Source organism: Xiphias gladius, chromosome 19 (genome assembly GCF_016859285.1).
Source record: "Xiphias gladius isolate SHS-SW01 ecotype Sanya breed wild chromosome 19, ASM1685928v1, whole genome shotgun sequence".
NCBI classification, from domain to species: domain Eukaryota; kingdom Metazoa; phylum Chordata; class Actinopteri; order Istiophoriformes; family Xiphiidae; genus Xiphias; species Xiphias gladius.
The window spans coordinates 24,576,043-24,594,487 of record NC_053418.1 but is presented as its reverse complement, the minus strand read 5'-3'; the positions used below and the strand labels follow the sequence as shown (position 1 = coordinate 24,594,487).

The 18,445-nt window shown below is 43.0% G+C and overlaps 1 protein-coding gene across 3 annotated transcripts in view; it reads right to left on the bottom strand.

Annotated features, from left to right (window-relative positions):
• sema4c (sema domain, immunoglobulin domain (Ig), transmembrane domain (TM) and short cytoplasmic domain, (semaphorin) 4C) overlaps positions 1-18,445 on the bottom strand; it is a 93,232-nt gene that overhangs the window by 1,761 nt on the left and 73,026 nt on the right. For all 3 annotated transcript variants that reach the window (XM_040155960.1, XM_040155962.1, XM_040155961.1), the window contains 9 exons: positions 17,921-18,040; positions 16,472-16,623; positions 12,890-13,065; positions 10,343-10,487; positions 9,543-9,756; positions 6,404-6,519; positions 4,401-4,558; positions 4,008-4,099; positions 1,263-3,759 (listed from right to left, as the gene is read on the bottom strand). In XM_040155960.1, the coding sequence (XP_040011894.1) occupies positions 2,864-3,759; positions 4,008-4,099; positions 4,401-4,558; positions 6,404-6,519; positions 9,543-9,756; positions 10,343-10,487; positions 12,890-13,065; positions 16,472-16,623; positions 17,921-18,040 (2,069 nt within the window). In that variant the 3' untranslated portion in view covers positions 1,263-2,863. The remainder of the gene's footprint in view (positions 1-1,262; positions 3,760-4,007; positions 4,100-4,400; positions 4,559-6,403; positions 6,520-9,542; positions 9,757-10,342; positions 10,488-12,889; positions 13,066-16,471; positions 16,624-17,920; positions 18,041-18,445) is intronic.

Genomic DNA, 18,445 nt, shown 5'->3' with positions numbered 1-18,445 from the left:
ATTAGCTAATTAGCACTAAACACAGAGTAAGGCTAAGGTCGATGGTAATGTCATATGTTTTACAAGTATTTGGTCATAAAACAAGGTACTGAGTTACTACACTCCATCCTGAGGGGAACAAGAATTTCTGAATCAAATTTCATGGCAATCCATCAAATAATTGTTAAAATATTTAAGTCAGAACAAAATCGTGACCGACCGACCAACCACCTTTAGGGCCACACCACTAGCATGGCTAAAATCATCCATCACCACCAGGGACTACTTTCCTGCCTCACATAAGAAATTCTAACAGCAGACGATTGGATACTGCATTCAGCGTAATACGTACGGATTTGAAATAGCTCCAGAAATAAACCAAGCTACATTAGCCATATGGCGTTTATAGGCCATACGCCATACTGCAATTGCAACACTTTATATTTTTATTACAAGATCAGTCTTCTTATTAAAATGTTAGTCTCTTCATAAAACTTAACATAAGGTATCCATGAGTAGTGTTACCTTGCAGTAACAGTGGTAATGATCAACCAATGATGATTTATTGTCTCATCTTTTAAATTAAGTTTGACATTTTGGGAAGTGCGCCTATTTGTTTTCTTGCAGTATGTCAGATGAGAAGAGCTCTCATGTCTTTTTGCTAAATATAGAGCTGGAGCCAGGAGATGATTAGCTTAGCTTAGCATAAACAGGGGAAACAGCTAGTCTGGCTCTGTCTAAAGTAAAACAAACCTCTACACCTCACTAATTAACACATAATTTCTCGTTTCTTTATTCTGTACAAAAACCAAAGTGCAAAACAACAAATTGCAGTTTGACATGGGGGTTATGTGCTGGACAATTTCTTGGCTGGGAGCAACGACTTCCTGGAGTCTGCAACCTGTTGGCTGTTTTTACACATGATAAAATGGGTTATTTAGTGAGATTCTTTACCTTTGGAAAGAGTCAGGCTAGCTGTTTTGCTTTTGGTTTTTAGTCAAGCTAACTGGACCATCCTGAGGCTTCATATTCAGTGGACAGATATGACAATGCTATTGATCTTCTCATCAAACTCTCAGCAAAAAAGCAAATACCGGAAGTGTATTTCCCATGTTGAACTATTCCTTTTAGCGATAAGTTGAGCAAAGGGACAGCCAGATAAATAAACTAAATATAACACTACACTGAGCAGCATTAAGAGCCAAGAAGATAAATTGGAAATCATTAAAGATTAGGACTTTGCATAAAACTGTTTGCATGAATTTAATTAAGTAGAACAATACCTGTCACTGGTTCATGGCTGCTTCCCACCTGGAGCCAGTAGTTTTTCAGCGCAGCAGCAATCAGTCAGTCTGTCTGTCCATTCCTTTCATAAACACTGTGTGTGTGTTGTTTTTGTGTCGGTGTGTTTTACAGTGCTCTTCCTCTTTATGAGTCCACAGTAGCCCTGGGTCAGTCTCTGGGCATCGGTAAGAGGGAGGGGTTTCATGGGGTTTAAGGGTGCGTCACAACCACACTGCAGTCCGGGATGGTTGGCATTCATAGGACTGTGATTGTGTTTGAATGGGTGTGTGGGAGGGTAGTTTCCTTCTTGGCAGTGCAAGTTACCATCCTCACCAAACACATAAGATATAAAGCACTTATTGAGACATCCACAGCGGTCGCAACAGTGAGGGTTCAACTACATTCTCCATGCCTAACGTCTTCCCGTCAACTTCAATTTGGAATTGAATGTGCAATTTTTGTTCTGCTGCTAAGAGCTGAATGCTATAGCCTTTTCTTTACTAAGGAGATGAGCAAACGTCCAAAAGAGCACAACCCAAACACATATCTGTTATATACTGTTTAAATGTAATGTGGAGTGCACTTGTAGTATTTTGGACTTGAACTTGCGTTTGAGGGTCACCGTGCAGCGCTGACATGGAATGTAAGTGCTTACCCTCATATTGTGATTCAAAGAGGGGAGCCATTAGTCACTTGACAACCGTTTGAACACTGCTGTGGTCCTTAGACATAGAAAAAGAACAAGAAAAGAACAACAAGAAATGTCTTAATTCAAACCCTCACAACAAATTAGAGTGGAAGGGATCAAGGGCTTTCTCCGAGGGTAAATACAAAGTGGGGAAAAAAATACAAATTGAGCAGAGAAAGTCTTGAGAGATTGTCCTTCATTTGAAAACCCCCTTACGCCTTTCACTCCAATTCACTCCATCTTCCATTTCATTTCCTCTCTCTTTGTCTCTCACTCTCTCACCTCTCTTCTCTGTCCCATGCAGAGCTCCTGCTATAGGGACATGATTGTCGTCTTGCTTCGAGAATAATTAGTGTTTTTATACCGCTCTCACACTCCTGGCTCACAAATACGAAAATGGAAGATGCGCTTCCAGTTTTTAAGTGCAGTAAGCTGAAAAAGTCTCAAAGGAAAAGAGGGACAGAGAATAAGTTCAATATTTCCAGTCAGCTGCATTTGCTGTTCGTCAACTTTCAGCACTGGAGCTAAAAGCCTCACTTGGTCCATCCAACGTAAAAGAGATGTGCCCTTCAAAAAACATGAAACACCATTTCTTTGATTTCCATACTTGGGTTGGTCTCCTCTGCGTTCAGCCTTTTTAAATACACAATTTACACAAGTGGCACTGTTGCCCAGAACACAATAATTACAGGAGTGCATGTTGGCGAACACGGTGTATGAGTGTGTATATTTAACATGCTGTGTACTATAAATGTCTACAGTGAGCCAAACAGGCATTGGCAGAGCGAGAGAGCATGGGGAAGTGACAGCTTGTCATTGAAAGAGAGAGAGAGCAGGCATCCTCAAAAGGAGGGAGGTAGGTTGGTTGTTTTGTTTTTCCAACTCAGGGAATGGATTCGGTGGAGGACAGGCCTAGACGGACGACTCCTCAGGGTTCGCATCAGGCAGCACGCTTCTCTGCTGCAGAGTGCGTCTCAGCTCTTCCTTGAAGGGGCTGGAGTAGTCGTTCCCACTCATGCCCAGGCCTCCCAGCCCACCGCCCCCAGCGCCAGCACCGCTAGCCCTCTCCTCCCCTGCTGTGCTCAGGTTCAGGCGGATGTAGCCGTTGCTACCGGAGCCTCGGATGTTGGTAAGGCTGAGACGGCTGGGGGAGTGGATGGGCTGGCCGGGAATGGCGCTGGGTGACGCCGTGCTGCTGACGCTACTGGGCCCCAGGGCGTGACCGGGAACGATCTTCAGCGAGCCATCTGAGTAGTAGTAGTTGGCGCCTGTTTCCCAGAAGCGGTCCTCATCGCTGGGCATCTTGCTGGGCACAAAGGTGGGTGGCTCCTTGGGCAGAGTGATGGGGTACACCAGGGTACTCTCAAGGGGCTTCATGTCGGCTCCCTTTCCTAGTGCCAGCTTCAGCCTCCTGCGCAGGTAAAGAGCTGCTACAAGGAGCAGCAGGCACGCCGCTCCGAGGGTGATGACCAGAACCCAGAACAGCCCCATGCTGCTGTCTGGAGCCCGGGCCTCCATGAAGACTGGAGCGCTGGCTACCACGGCCACCTGGTAGCGCTCTGTCTGAAACTTGACCCCCTGCTCCTCAGAGTAGCAGATATAGCGGCCGGCTTGCATTTGGCCTGCTTCGGGGATGACGAGGGCTTTGAGGGTCCGGTCAAAGCGAGGCCCTCCAGACTCGGGGTCTCCCAGCTGGAGCTCGCGGTCGTTGAGAACCCAGCAGGGCTGAGCCAGGTTGGAGACCAGCTGGCAAGGCAGCACCATGTCAGACCCCACCACCACTGTTACGTTCCTCAGACGGGAGTGATCTGCAGAGGGACAGGTGAGGTGGAGGGAAGAGTAGACAGGAGCGGGAGTTAAGTGTCTTCCATAATAATTCCAATTCTTATTGTACAGCAGCCAGCTCTATTCTGCTTAATTCAATTTATTCAGCTCAATCCAAATATATTCACTAAGTCCAGCTAAAGTCCATTCTCTTTCTTTGCTACCGACTTGCTTCTGTACTGACAGTCAATTCCCACAAGGAGCCACTACTGAAGAGTGGCCACATACTCACCAGGGCTAGGGATGGAAACAGGCTTATCGAACTTGGCTTTTCCCCAGCTGAACCTTTCCAGCATGAGGTCCTGTGACAGAGAGGAGGTTGACCTGGAGAGGAAAAGGCAGAAAGCAGAGCGGAAGATTAATAATGGTCTCTCACTAGTACTAAAGGATATTTCTAACTGAGTACTACAGACAAAACTGCACCAGTATTTGTATGTGTGTAGTCTTTTACAGACAACCTTTACACATACTTAATAAGACTGATATATCAGGCTTTTAGTAAAAATAGACACGGTATATGTCTGAGGCTTCCGTTAAAATATCAAAACCCAGCCTCAAAAACCTCTACTGGTTTGAATCTAGTATATAGTATGAATGCATAGGTGCACATAGGTACTCATCTCACCCGCGGTGGAGGTCAATGCGGACGCAGGCCCGACCCTCACTGTCCCAAGCGCAGTAGGGGTCCCGGGCGAGCAGACAGTCTGGCTGAGACTGATAGCGGCTGCAGTTGGCCAAGGGCAGCTGGAGAACTTCCGAACGAGAGCCGATGTACAAGTACTTCTAGAGAGAAACAGAGAGAGGAGAAGTGAGAAGGAAGAATACAAAGAACAGATCCAGCCATCCATCCAGAGACAGAAACCAGAGAGAGATGAAAAACGAAGAAAAAAAAAGAAGAAAGATAAACAGAATGAGAGAGTTGGAGAGAGAGAGAGAGAGAGAGAGAGAGAGAGAGAGAGAGAGAGACTCAATTTGGGGTTAGAGGAGATAATGGGATAATCAGTCTCAATTACAATAACATTCACTCCCCCGACCCTCTTCCAATCCAATCTGGGTTGTGCTCTTTTCGCAAAAGCTGTTATAAAATATCTGGTCGCGGCTAAGCCAGCATTAATGAGATAAGCAGTGGGCTTTTGGGCTGGGAATACCCCGTCAAGACTGCATCGATCGGCAGACATGCCATCGTAGAGCCACAGGGACACGGCCGGTGTCAACACACAGGCTCAGCTGACTGGGCCGGGAGATTGAGAAAACAACAGGAGCAGAGGTTCAATTCCCCACCGCGGTGAAGGATTGTAATTACCGTTATTGTGGAGAAGGTTTTGGATTCATGAGGTGACACTTGATCTGAAAAAGGGCAGCGTTGATAAAAACATCCGTAGAATGGCACTGTGCAGCCTGCCTGTCCGTGGTCAATGAATCTATGATTGTAAGTGTCTGGCATTAACAGATCAACAAAGAAAAATACCACCGAATACCAGTGAACAAGTGATACAACAGAAAAGTGAGTTAATGGAAGTCCAAATGACAGTCCAGATGTGCTTGCCAGGCAGGAGATTCCCAAAACAACAAAGGACATTTGTGCAACAATTGGGATACCATTAAGCTTCTCCATCTCTCAAAAAGACAGAAGACATTACATTTAGGAGCTCATGGCGATAATATATACATGCCTCACTGTAGTGATTGGGAGCAGCTGAAAACTCAAACTAAAATGATCATATAATAGAAAAAGAGCTGCTTTCTTCGTATTAAAATCGATTCTGCCTTGGTTTGTTGTACTGAATCTGGCCTGTTGTTGTTCTTCACAAAATTGTATCCCGACAGTGCTGTCTCAACTGAAATGCCAACACTAGCCTTGCATCGTTTTGTCTTGAAAGCATAAGACTCCATGTAGAACTCAACTGAAGTGAAGAGTTTAAAAGGGATCCTGGAGTGCCTTTAAGTGTTGCCATACTCCAACAGAAGTGCGTGTCAGATGGCTTTTCTGACAGTGGGGTTACGTCCAACAACGTCTGATACTTTCTGGTACCAAAAATTTGACAATCACGCCCACTTTACAATTTTATAAAAAAATTGAATGCCTTTTAGGAAAGACTGTCAAAAAGTGTCTCCATATTACAACAGTTATTGCATCTCTTCCAGCTTTTCACTCAATCTCCTATTGTTTAACATCTTTAACACCTACAAACACTTTTCCTTTCCAATGTGGTTGGACAAAACGTTCAAACTAGTTCTTTTCAAGCACACCCTTTCTTTTTGTATAGCACTTCCGTAAAGTTGAGGGAATCGCGTGAAACAGATTTTTAAAAAATGGCAAAAGTTGATGCAGCAGAGGCCAAGATATCCTGATGTTTCTTTTGCTAGTTTGGGTCAAGGTCCTAAAAAGATGGATTGCATCTTTTCATTAGACTCTGTCTGTGTGGTAAACGCCCACATCTTTCAAACCCCATTCTTCTTGACTTGGATGAGCTCCTCCAGGGCCACGGGAGACATTATGCAACTGTTTTCACAGGTAGAGCAACCCATGACTAGTAAATTGTTCTCAATGTGTAAAAATGCGGGAGTGCCCTTCAAAAACCCATTCCTGTAAACAACGAAGGAGACATCCCATCCCTGTTTCCTTACCTTGGAGTGGGAGATGGTCAGGCTATCCACTGGCTGGGCTGTCTCAAACAGCTGGATCTCCTCTATCACGTGGGCCTCAGAGCCAAGGATCACCACCCTCTGCAGCCAGCCCTCCGCTGCAGCACCGAGAGGAAAAGGAAAGAGGACTCAGCTCACCTCACATCTCTCGTGCTCAAACTTTCAACTCGCGTTCGCCTCAGTACAATTATAGACTTTCCTCATCCCTTCAGGGAAATTTTTCATGGCATGCATAAAAACATATATTTAGAAACAAAAAGCTTCAACACTCAGCTGAGTCCCAATACAAACTGCTCAAAAAACACACACCTTTGAAAGCCAGGCAATTCATTTAAATACCATTGATATGATATTAGAAACTATCTACACAAACACACACACACACCTGTGATTGCACAGTAGTTCATTTGAATAATAATGATATGCTATAATAAATTTACCCATACATCTATGACAGCAGACCAATCAATTTGAATATTTATGATCTGTAAACAAACCCCTGTGACTGCACAGTATTTTACTTAAATATTGATGATGTACTAAAAAATTCACAAACTCACACCTGTGACTGCAGAGAAGTTCATTTAAATATTAATGATGAGATATTATGATATACAAACACACTCCTTTGATGCCATAACAATTTATTTAAATATTAAAGCATAAACTGTGCTTTAATACTGACTGTGTACCTCAGCTGCTGTTGGTTCCTGCTGTACCTTGCGATGGCCATTAGCCATAATCACCCTCATTACTTAGTCTTAACTAATGTTATTATTTACACTTGTGCTTTTCCTGCTATGATGTAAAAATGTCTGCTGTGAAAAAGGTCTACTAAAGACAAGAAAACACTCTGCAGGGAAATGTAACATACATCATAACAAATGCACAGTGTCATTAAGTTATCTGCGAATTTTGTCAACTTCAAATTGTGAAACAGCTGCGCTAAAATTTCATGCTTCTCTGCAACTGAAAAAGACGGAAAATGAAGCTTCTTCTGCCAGAACTTACAGCTGCATTACTGAGTCCAGCTCAGCGAGAAACTATTTAAAGGTGAATTTAAAAGAGTCGAGATGCTGTTAGTGGCCTTTTAAGACTTGGGGTAAAAGTAATATATCAGAGACATTTGAAGACTTTTGAAGCAGTGTGTGGGGGGAGGAGGAAGAGGAGATCCTGTGTTCCTTTCATGTAGGACATTGTCAACAAGTTTAGATTCCCTGTGATGAAGGCGTTTTAGGCACAGCTGTTGGGGTGACCTTGATGTGCATGTGTGTGTATCTATGGATAGTGTTACGTGCTGACATGTGCTTCTTGTGTGGTCCTCTCGATTAAGAGACTGTCACAGATAATGAGAAAAAGCAACCCTGTAGCCAACAGGAGGCTTGAGAGAAGGAAATACACGTACAAACACACGCACAAACACACACACACACACACACACACACACACACACACACACACACACACACACACACACACACACACACAGAAATACGGCATAGCAAGCAGGAGGCATATCATCACACTCCCCTCTAGTGGCTTCGGGGACCAGTGTCGGCTAATCCCTCAGTCCTGTAGCCTGGTTTTTCTGAAAAACAGTCTCGGCAAGTGTTCCCTCTCTCTTTTTTCACATCAGCTGTCGCTATGCTGCAGCTAATAGCTAATCAACCCCGCAGCCCAATTGGCACTATGAGCACACGTCTGCCAAGGGCCCTGTTGAGTTTGTGCTGTGAAGCACGACAAGCGGGGATGACTGCACTTGGCTCAGGGACTGTGAGTGTGTGTATCTGTGTGTGTATGTGTGTGTGTGTGTGTGTGTGTGTGTGTGTGTGTGTGTGTGTGTATCAGTTTGTGAGTGTGTTACCTATGTGTGTGTGTTGGTGTGTCTGGGTTGACCTCTCTGCTTGCCAGCAGAGAAGCCCTGAGTCCGCTGTTGTCGCACTGTCAGCTGCCACAGTCACTCTGCCACTGCAGTGGTCTGAATGGTAAGTAGCTGAGTCTCTCTCCATTCATGAGATTGGCTGCATTCAAATTCACATTCCCTGGACTCCACTGACAGATCTGTGTTTTTCAGGATTAAGGTTCTGGGACGGCCGGCTGATTTCAGATCTATGCCAAAACAGGACACCTGCGTATGGGCCTGATGGCTACTGACTGGAGACATTAATTAAGTCGCGCATACATAGATGTTTCCTTTGATGCATGAAGATGGATCTCTGCATGCAAATCAAGCTCTTAATTGAAACCCAGCTGAAGTCTGGCCAGATGGCATGTTGTTTTGTGCCACCTTACCTAATGCCAGTACCTGTCCCTGTCTGCTGCCATGGCCTGTAAGCTCTCATCTCTTCAACGCATGCCATGTGCAACTCCCCTCAACCCACACAAACACGCACACTCAGCCACAGTGAGGGAGTAGGGAAATTAGAAGAAAGACTGTGTACCTAGAATGTTGTTGAACTGCCACATTGAAAGAACATCATACTACAGGAGTTGGGCAGAATAAAGGGAACACCATATACTGTATAATGCAATACAATACAACAACCCAGCAAAAACATACCAGCTTTAACCTTAGTTCGTAAGTTTGAATTTCTGTATTTACATACTGTGTGATTCAACGCTGTCATTTATAAAGGTAGAGGCTGGAGAGTGTGGGATTCTCTTATTAATAAGAGGCTTTGTCTCTAGCAACTTGATATGTACATAGAAAAGGCTACATTTTCTGGCGAACATTTCAGTGTGCTCGGGCCTGTTGTAAGTTGCACGTGCAAACACTCTGGACACGTCACAATATCTTAAAATGTGCACTGTACATAGTTGTCAGTAAGCTCCAGAGCTGAAGAGGAAGAGTACGGGACATCGCTGCACTCTAAGTTTGATAGGGTCGGAAAAGAGCATGAAACTTGAACTATGATAACTGAAAAACTACAAAAGATGTGTAAAAGATGACCCAATATGACCGGGTACAGACAGGGGTTTGTGTTAATTTTCTAGGTAAACATATGAATGAGTATTAAGAGGATAAAGTTGATGGATGTTGATTAATTTTTCCTGGCTGATCGACAGCTTATATTTTTCAATAAAAAAAATACCAATGCTTTTGCCCTCATGTAATTCTTACCTGTGCCGATGAAGAGCATGTTGTATGCCCGCTGGTCCAGGGCGCTGACCCGATCCACTGCCAGCCTTGTGAAGTTGACGCCCTTGGTGAGCAGCAGGGGGCGAGCCAGAGCCTTGTCCTCCATCAGCGGGTGTTTCTTGGCAAAGTTGAGCGTGGCATCGGGCAGCTGCAGAGAGCTGTTGTAGCCGTTCTCCCTGTCTGAGTTAGTTATACACTGCCGCACAGACAGAGGAGGATGGAGAGACGGGGGAGGGAAATGAAGCAAGGAAAGGAACGGAGCGAAGGACGAGAGGAGGAGTGAGAGGGGCCAAGAAGGAGAAAGAGGAAGAGGAGGAAACTTCTTAGCTGCAGCTGGCACAGGCTGGCATTGTTAGTTGGCTTAGAGATGACTGCCCTCCCTCTCTCCCTCCCCTCCTCTCTTCTTCTCCATCTTTCTTTTGCTCTTGCTCTCACCTCGGCCTGTCATCACACCCCCTCTCATTACGTTCTTAGATTTTTGTGTCGTGCCAGCTTTTGCTGCTTTTCACTTCTATCGTTGCCCTATGCCACCCATACTTCCCTCCCTCTCACTCATATTGTGTTTCCATCCTTTTCCTGCCCACTCATCCCTCCTTTCATGATGCAGTCGTAGATAGAAAAAAACAGATGCACAAAAAATCTTGCATTATAAAAAAGTAATAATGCATTTTTTATTAGCTTAAGAACACCCTATTTTCTTGCTTCCTGAGGTTATCTGGAAATATCTGCATTGTCAAATATCACACCTCATATGTGCCAGTACAGGGTTCCCAGTTTCTTACCGATCCAGGTTGTGGAACAGGGACAGCACCGGTGTAGCGTCCCCATCTCTGAGAAGCCTCCCGGTACTCCTTGTATGATCCTTCAAACACCTTCTTCACATCACTGATCAGGTACTGGCACACAGCTGACACATCCACGTCACCCCTTAAACATGTTGGCAAGGTGGGGAATTAGTGATGTGGCAATAAAAAACTGAGAGACAGATTACCTGTTATACCCTTGTGGAAAACGTGACTTCTCAATAGCAGCTAGACTAACGTGCAAGAATTTAAGATAAACTAAACAGAACAGAATATCTGAAAATATAAATATCTATTGTATTTCAAAAGCATGGAATATGAACTAAAAACTAACATGTTTAAAATAGGCTAACAACTTCAAGACAAGTACATGTGCTTTTAAACAATATTTCACATGGCAGTAAGTACATATTAACCCTTAAGCCTAAACTTTTCTTTATTGAACGAGCTGCGATGATCAGATGTGTCGACACATCGCCATCTTTCCTTTCTCCAGCGAAGCAGAAGTGATGTACAAATTGATGCACATGTAATACACTTCCTTCATAGACCAGTGAAATATATCAGTTGTCGATGTGGAGGAAACACGTTTCATTTAATGGTAAGGTCAGGGGTATGGAATCTTAATTTTTTTCCCCAATTTCAGACCCCATGTGGGACTATAATTTGCTATTGACACATGACCCAGACACATCAAATTGTACTTGTACTCCTAATCTCACAAATAGATCGGATTTGTATGCTCATTCAATGGAATGAAGACATCTTTTTAAAAATTTTTTATTTAGCTCTAAAACTAAGTCACTCACATATAAATACAAGGACATAAAGTTATGAATAAGCCAAGCTTTGTACCCTCAAACATGAGAAATAATTTATCATTCTGGATTGTCTCTTCAGCAGAATGTCGAGTACTCAGGAAGTAGCAAAGTCCCACAGTTACAGTGTTATTGCAGCTCTTTGTTGGTACATTCATTGAGGTACACTGCTCCAATTCAGCTTTAAATGCAGAGTGTACTGCTACTGTAAAATGGCTGTTTTTTTGAAAGCTGTAAACAGGAAAGAAGCTTCTGTCCATTAATTCATATAATGTGATTTGTCCTGTGGGAAGTGTTTTTCCAGTCTGGAACAGTACTGTTAATGTGCAGCAGTCTAGTAGGTTTTATAGGGCGAATGTCAAAACCAAAGGACAGCACTGATGCCTTAGCAAGTTAAAAAGCTCGCCTATTCAGTCAGATTATGGCTTGAACTCCAAGTCATCATTTACATAATGTCCAATTATCTTAATGTTATCTCTATCAAAGCCAGGGGGCTTTAAGGAATCCCCAGCGAGTCACACAGAGAAAAAAGATTAGGCTTCTTTTTTCAGCAGCTGTAGAAGCTCTGAATGAAGAATCAAAGCTTGAAGTTCAAAGCTGCTTCACTTTGTGATACGATATCTTACTGAAGAACACAAAAGACTCACATCAAAGGGCATTGCCCGGAGACAGAGTAAGGCTCCAACTTTCCTCCCAAAGAAAACCTCCTGCCCTCACGCCTTTTTCTGCATTGACAAGTAACTCATTAACACATTACTGTTACGTTGTGGTCCGACAAATGCCAATCTTTATACCCCTAATAATGCCAAACCCTATTATTAAAATTAAGTTACTGTAGACAACCCTTCTAATTACCATATTGTAGTTTAATTATCAAGCCGCCCCGTAAAATTAGTTCTCTCTGTCAACACGTCAAAGGAAAAGTTTATTTTATCCCTCTACATTGGTTTTATCAAGCTACAAATGACCGAGACCAGTGGGCTGCAACAGTCTGTTTTCCCTGATCAGTCAAAAGAAGTAATTTACTGTAGTCCTAAAATAGCCTGAGGAGTTTCTGGACCCGGGAAGAAATAAAATAGTTAGTCAGTTTGAGTAATAGTAATAACTCAGATTGAAAGGCATTACAAGTGATGAGTAAATAAATTGTTTGCTCAGACCAGTGAGTCAAACACCGTGAATCAATTGAGCTAATTTAGCTAGCTATTTAGTAAGGAAAGTTTTTAAAGAGCTTTGAATCTTCATATGAAATTTTGTCCTCTCTACGTTTTATAGCGGAAGACCGAACCTAATCAGTCTGTTTCTGTATTGCAAATGGGTTCCCTATCATCTGAAACAACATGCGACATCAAATCACTGATAAAAAAACAAACAATAAAACATATTCAAGCACACTTGAGTTGCATCCACTGAAAAGAGCTCACATTAGTGTCAGTGAAAAGCCTATGTTACTAAGAAGCCCAATTACACAGTAAATACCTAATTACATAAAGTGCATAACGAGAGGCATCAAATCAGAGTGACTGGCTGACCCCTAATTTTATTAAAAATCCCAGTATATATCCCACCATATTGGAAAAGTGATACAGTGTCTCGCCCTGACAACAGATGGCACATGTAGTAATTAACTCACATTTTTGATACTGACATTGAGTTAAAGCTACAGTCTCTATTACATGTCTTTGTTGGTGTTGAGACTGCTCTAACTCACCACTGGGCGTGGAAAATGCCATAGAAGGTGGTTCCCCGCCAGTCCTGCCCCGGCAGTGTGAAGACAGCCCTCAGGTTGTTGAAGGAGACATGACGTTCTGGGAGGGAGCACTCCAGCCGGGCTTTCTGGAAGGTGGTCCACTTCTTCTGCAGGGTCCTGGTACCACCCAAATCCCCCTAAGAGAGGACATATGAGGTCTTATCAATGGCTGAAATGGATCAATTATATATTAGTTCTTTTGGATTCAAAAAGGGCCCCTCCACTCAAGATATGTTTAGTTTATTGTTACTTTACTTGGACGTTTAAGCTTCATTTTGCAGAGTTTGGCACTAGTAGACTGTTCTCACCTTCATCAATCTCAGCGAATTTGTAACATCCCTAATTAGTTTACAAGAGATTCATGGCCCTGTATGCAACTTATACAAGTGCGGTGTGGAAACTTGAAACCCGTAGGTCACATACACTCAGAATGGACTTTTTAGTGAAGTAAGAGACATCTTTTTTCCAGCACTTAAACTTTTGAAATAAAAAACATTTGCATATTCATAGATTTTAGTTTTTTTCAATGAGAGAGAATAACTGATGTGGGTTGAAGGCTTTTGTATGAGGTTATGAAATGTTTTTATGGACGAACCATATCAGACACATTATCAATTAAAGGGTAGTATTTTTTAAATATGTTTTAAAACAGGCCTGGAGGGGGTCCTCAAAGTTTCCACCTGAAAATTTGAATGGCGTTAACCCTGCTGGCCAGTTCAGGCAGAGATCTTAAACTGTGCTGCATCACTCGAACGTCTTCTCTGCTGATATTTATGTTGCATTTAGCTTCTACTTCACCCCATGAATGCCTCTGTACATACATTCTATGTACTTTGTATCTGTATAATAAATACATTAGGGATGGGCCAGCTGACAGCACCCCCCCCCACCAACTTTTTCAACGTGTCTGCTCTGGACATTTCAAGGGTACCACCGAAAAGCAGGATCCATCCAACCACCCATCCATTAGCCTCTACCACTTATCCTTTTAGGGTTACGGGGGGTCTGGAGCCAATCCCAGCTGACACTGGGCAAGGGGCGGGGTACACCCTGTAAAGGCTGCCAGTCTATCCCAGGGCTGATACATAGAGACAAACAACCATTCATGCTTACACTCGCGCCTGTGGGCAATTTAGAGTCGCCGATTAACCTGCATGTCTTCAGACTGTGGTAGGAGGAAGCCGGAGCACCCAGAGGAAATCCACACAGGCACAGGGTGAACATACAAACCCCCCCAACACACTGAGGATAGTAAGAATGAAATATATCTAGCAAATGGGCCTCTAATGAGCCCACAGAATACTATATAAAGGGACTACTCATCAACGGACTCATCAATACATATTCTATCTTTATTTTACAATTAGATATTATTATTTATCCTGCATTTAATATTGTTCTATTGTACAATAAAGGTTGCATATGTATTGATGAGTAGTCCCTTTATATAGTACTCTGTTGGCTCAAAAGAGGCCCATTTGCCAGATATGTCTCATTCTTTTAATCCTCTGTGATTGCACATGCTGTAAAAAAAAGGAATTAAAAAATGCAAATGCTCATATTAAAGCAGTGAGATATAGACATTATGCTGCTCCTGCAATATCGGCAGGATGCCCTTTATTATTCATTGCTCTAATGCACATGAAGTGTGAGCATCTGTTTCAAAGTGCTTTATTGTTGAGTTGAGAGTTGCTGTTGTTGTTTAGCTGGGGATTGAACAACCAACCCAGGGATCACTGGCCAACCTGGTCTCCCACCTGAGCCACTGTCCCCCACAGTGCAAACATTAAAGGGCACTTCCCATAAACAGTGCATTATCACCGATCAGCCACAACGTTAAAACCACTCGCCTAATATTGTGTAGGTCCTCCTCATGCCGTCAAAACAGCTCTGAAACATGGAGGAATGGACTCCACAAGACCTCTGAAGGTGGTCTGTGGTCTTGTGCACGATCGGATTGAGATCTGGGGAACTTGGAGGCCAAGGCAACACCTTGAGCTCTTTGTCATCTGTTTTTTTGCAGTGTGGCAGGGTGCATTATCCTGCTGAATGAGGCCACTGCCATCAGGGAATACCATTGCCAGGAATGTGTGTACTTGGTCTGCAACGATGTTTAGGTAGGTGGTACCTGTCAAAATAACATCCACATGAATACCGGGACCCAAGGTTTCCCAGCAGAACATTGCCCAGAGCATCACACTGCCTCAGCTGGCCTGCCTTCTTCCCATAGTGTATGATGTAAAAGAAAATGTGCCCATTGTAGGCATCACACCGGGGCGCCTTCTTCAATTGCTCCATAGTCCAGTTGTGCCCATGGGCACACTGACCAGTCTGTGGCTACGTAGCCCCATGCACAGCAAGCTGCGATGCACTGTGTATTCTGACAGCTTTCTATCAAGTTTTCAGTAAATCGTGCTACAGTAGCTCTTCTGTGGGATTGGACCACATGGGCCAGCCTTCAACACAGCGGTTCTCCTTCCTTGGACCACTTTTGGTATGTACCGACCACTGCATACCGGGATCACCCCACATGACCTGCCGTTTTGGAGATGCTCTGACCCAGTCGCCTAGCCATCACAATTTGTCCTTTGTTAAAGTTGCTCAGATCTTTACTCTTACCCATTTTTCCTGCTTCCAACACATCAGCTTCAAGAACCTACTGTTCACTTGCTGCCTAATTGACAGGTGCCATTGTAAGGAGTTAATCAATGTTATTCACTTTACCTTTAAATAGCTTTAAAGCTGTGGCTGTGTAATTTAACACATCTCCCCTGTTAACAATCTGCCTCCATTTTGCTCAGTTTAAAGGTTACTGAGATTATATGGTTGCAGAAGAAACTGTAACATGACATTAATCCCTTGCTGTGTTAACTAAAAAGTCATTGAAATCATTCAAAATAAAAAGAAAGTCTATCAAGTCTCACTGACTGACTCTTCTCATAACAACAAACACCTTTGATGTCTGGCCATAATCACTGTGGTATATCAAACCTAATCAGTTATCCTAACAAGGCCATTAATTAAGCTAATTAGTTACCAAATAGATCCATGTCAATGTAATTGTCTTCACATAACACGTTGCGAGTAAACTGGTGTTGAGCCCAGATTCCGTTGCCCATGTTGTTGTTGTGGATCAAAGTAGTTTCATAGAAAATCTCTTATATTACATGTATCAGATCATGTCTGATACAGAACTTGCAGAGAAAGCATCAAGTTCCTGTCGTCTTCAACAAACCACCTTGCCCTGCATATGCCACGGTAGAAGAAGTAGGTTAATTCTAATTTGCTTGATAATTAGATGGATGCATACAGTCTGGAAGTTCAGTAGAATGATAAAATGTGAATGGTAATCAGTCTGCAATTGAATACTGGAGATTTATTTAAAAAAAAAAAAAAAATCTGAACATTACCGATCTTTTCAGCCCTCTAGAGAAATTGTGTGCCTAGGTTTAAGTGAACAACAGTGCTCCCGTTGAGCTATCTAGAAAGTTGTGTGCTTGAATGTGCTCAGAGATCAGTTCTGATTATCAACTGAAGTGTTACCTTGCAGACGCGGGCCACTCTGGCCACGGTGACCTCTGTGTCACAGTCCAGCTCCAACGCTCGCTCACTGAAGAAGAAGTAGATCTTGTCATCGTCCCCTTCTTTACTGCCGCTGCTCTCCCTCACCAGCGCTGAACCCACGAAGTCCGGCTCTGCACATACACACACAACACACACAGAAGAGTAGTGTCAGAAAGTGTACCGTATTTACACACAATAGTAAAGACATACACCAGTACTGAATAAATAGACTGTCTCAGCTTGTAGGTGCATTTGGACTGAATCCAACCACACACATATAGACACACAGGTTTGACGCCTCCCTTTCATTCCCTGCCACCCCCTTCTCACCATTCTATTTTCTATCATCACTCTCTCCTTCACCTCATCTCTCCTCCAGTCATTTCTCGCTCACTGTCTCGCCAGTGCTCCCTATTAGCGGTCCATTTTCTGTTTCTCACTTCCTCTCACGTCCTCCCTCCCGTCTGTCTCAGATTTTTTTTCTATATCAACTCCTCATTAGGTTGAGAGTGATGTTTTCTTTTTAAAGGCAGATGCAGACATTTTTGGACTGAGGCCGCTGGGGGCTTCATATGCAATTGTTTTTATGCAAAAGTATTTTTATTTATTTATAAATTACAAGGATACTTTGTTTCTTCAGACGGAGTTCTATTCGGTATAAAAGCCTCTGCAGCAGTATTTTAGGCCATCATGGGACACTACAGAATTGCAACCCAGGGCAATTAAATGCTTTTAGACTCGTCAGAAGCAGCTTAAATTAAAGTGAGGCTGGCTTCATTGCAGGTCTAGTTCTTAATAAAATCTCTGTATCAGCATGTATAAAAAAACTAAAACATCAAACCTCCAAACCTCAGCCTCATCTATATGTTCCTCCCTCCTTCCTCTCCATTCTCCTAACCTCTCCCTCTATCTTTTCATCGCCAGTCCTAATGCCTGTTCTTTCATTACCCATTTTTCCTGCTGCAACTTCATCCTCTTCTCTCCCCTTCATTTCTCTCCAAGTGGCTCACTTCCCCCGCCCCAAAAAAAGATAACGATCCTTGGCTGTAGCAGAGTCATGCGCTTCATTTCCTGCAACTCATTTCTCTTCTCTTGTTCTTTTGCATGTTTCTGGCTCTTTTAAAAAAAATGAAACTCTGTAAAAAAGAAGCTTAATGTGATTTCTTTTATTGGAATATATATGTAATTTGTCAGTGTCACAAGTTCTTAGAAAAAAATCTTAAACCTGAACTGAATTATATTTATATATAATATATATATATTAGAGAGATATTTTTCTATCAATTACAACTTTCTTCTGAATATAATTTTGGGTGCAAATTTAAAATTGAATTGTGTTATTCTCTCCATCCATTCCTCTCTCTCTCTTTCTGTTGGCAGGCCTACCACTGCTTTCTCTGTCTTTCTCATGTCCTTTTTTTCACTTACCATTGAGCCAGGCAGGCAAGTATTCACTCTTCATGCTGTAGTGCTGTTGGCCCAGGTTCCTCAGAATGACTGGTTCCGTACCCAGGAAGTTGTTAAGTGTTGCCGAGTACAGCTCCTTATCTGCACCAACAAAATACAAGCTTTAGTTTAATGCTGTTCTTTTCAACCACGATTGTACAGGCTTACATTGAAAGAAGGTCAGCGGTTCAGCAGGGAGACACAAAAAAGAATGGAGAATTGGTGCCTGTAGATTCAGTGAATCTGTCCACAGTGAATGCAGTGAAGTGAATGCAGCATGCAAAGTTAAATTAGACTTCTGGACTCTCAGTGCAATTGTATGGCTACAAAACAGATGGGAAATGCTGCAGGAGCAGTTTGTGGAGATTTGATGGACATTTTATGCTTCTGCTAGAGCTGTAAAAACATGGGGCTGTTCACTTCAATATAAAGACTGCTGAGATGGAAAAACAGGGGCTGACTGTGTGTTTGGTGTTGACATGAATGTCAATGGATTTCCAACTAAGG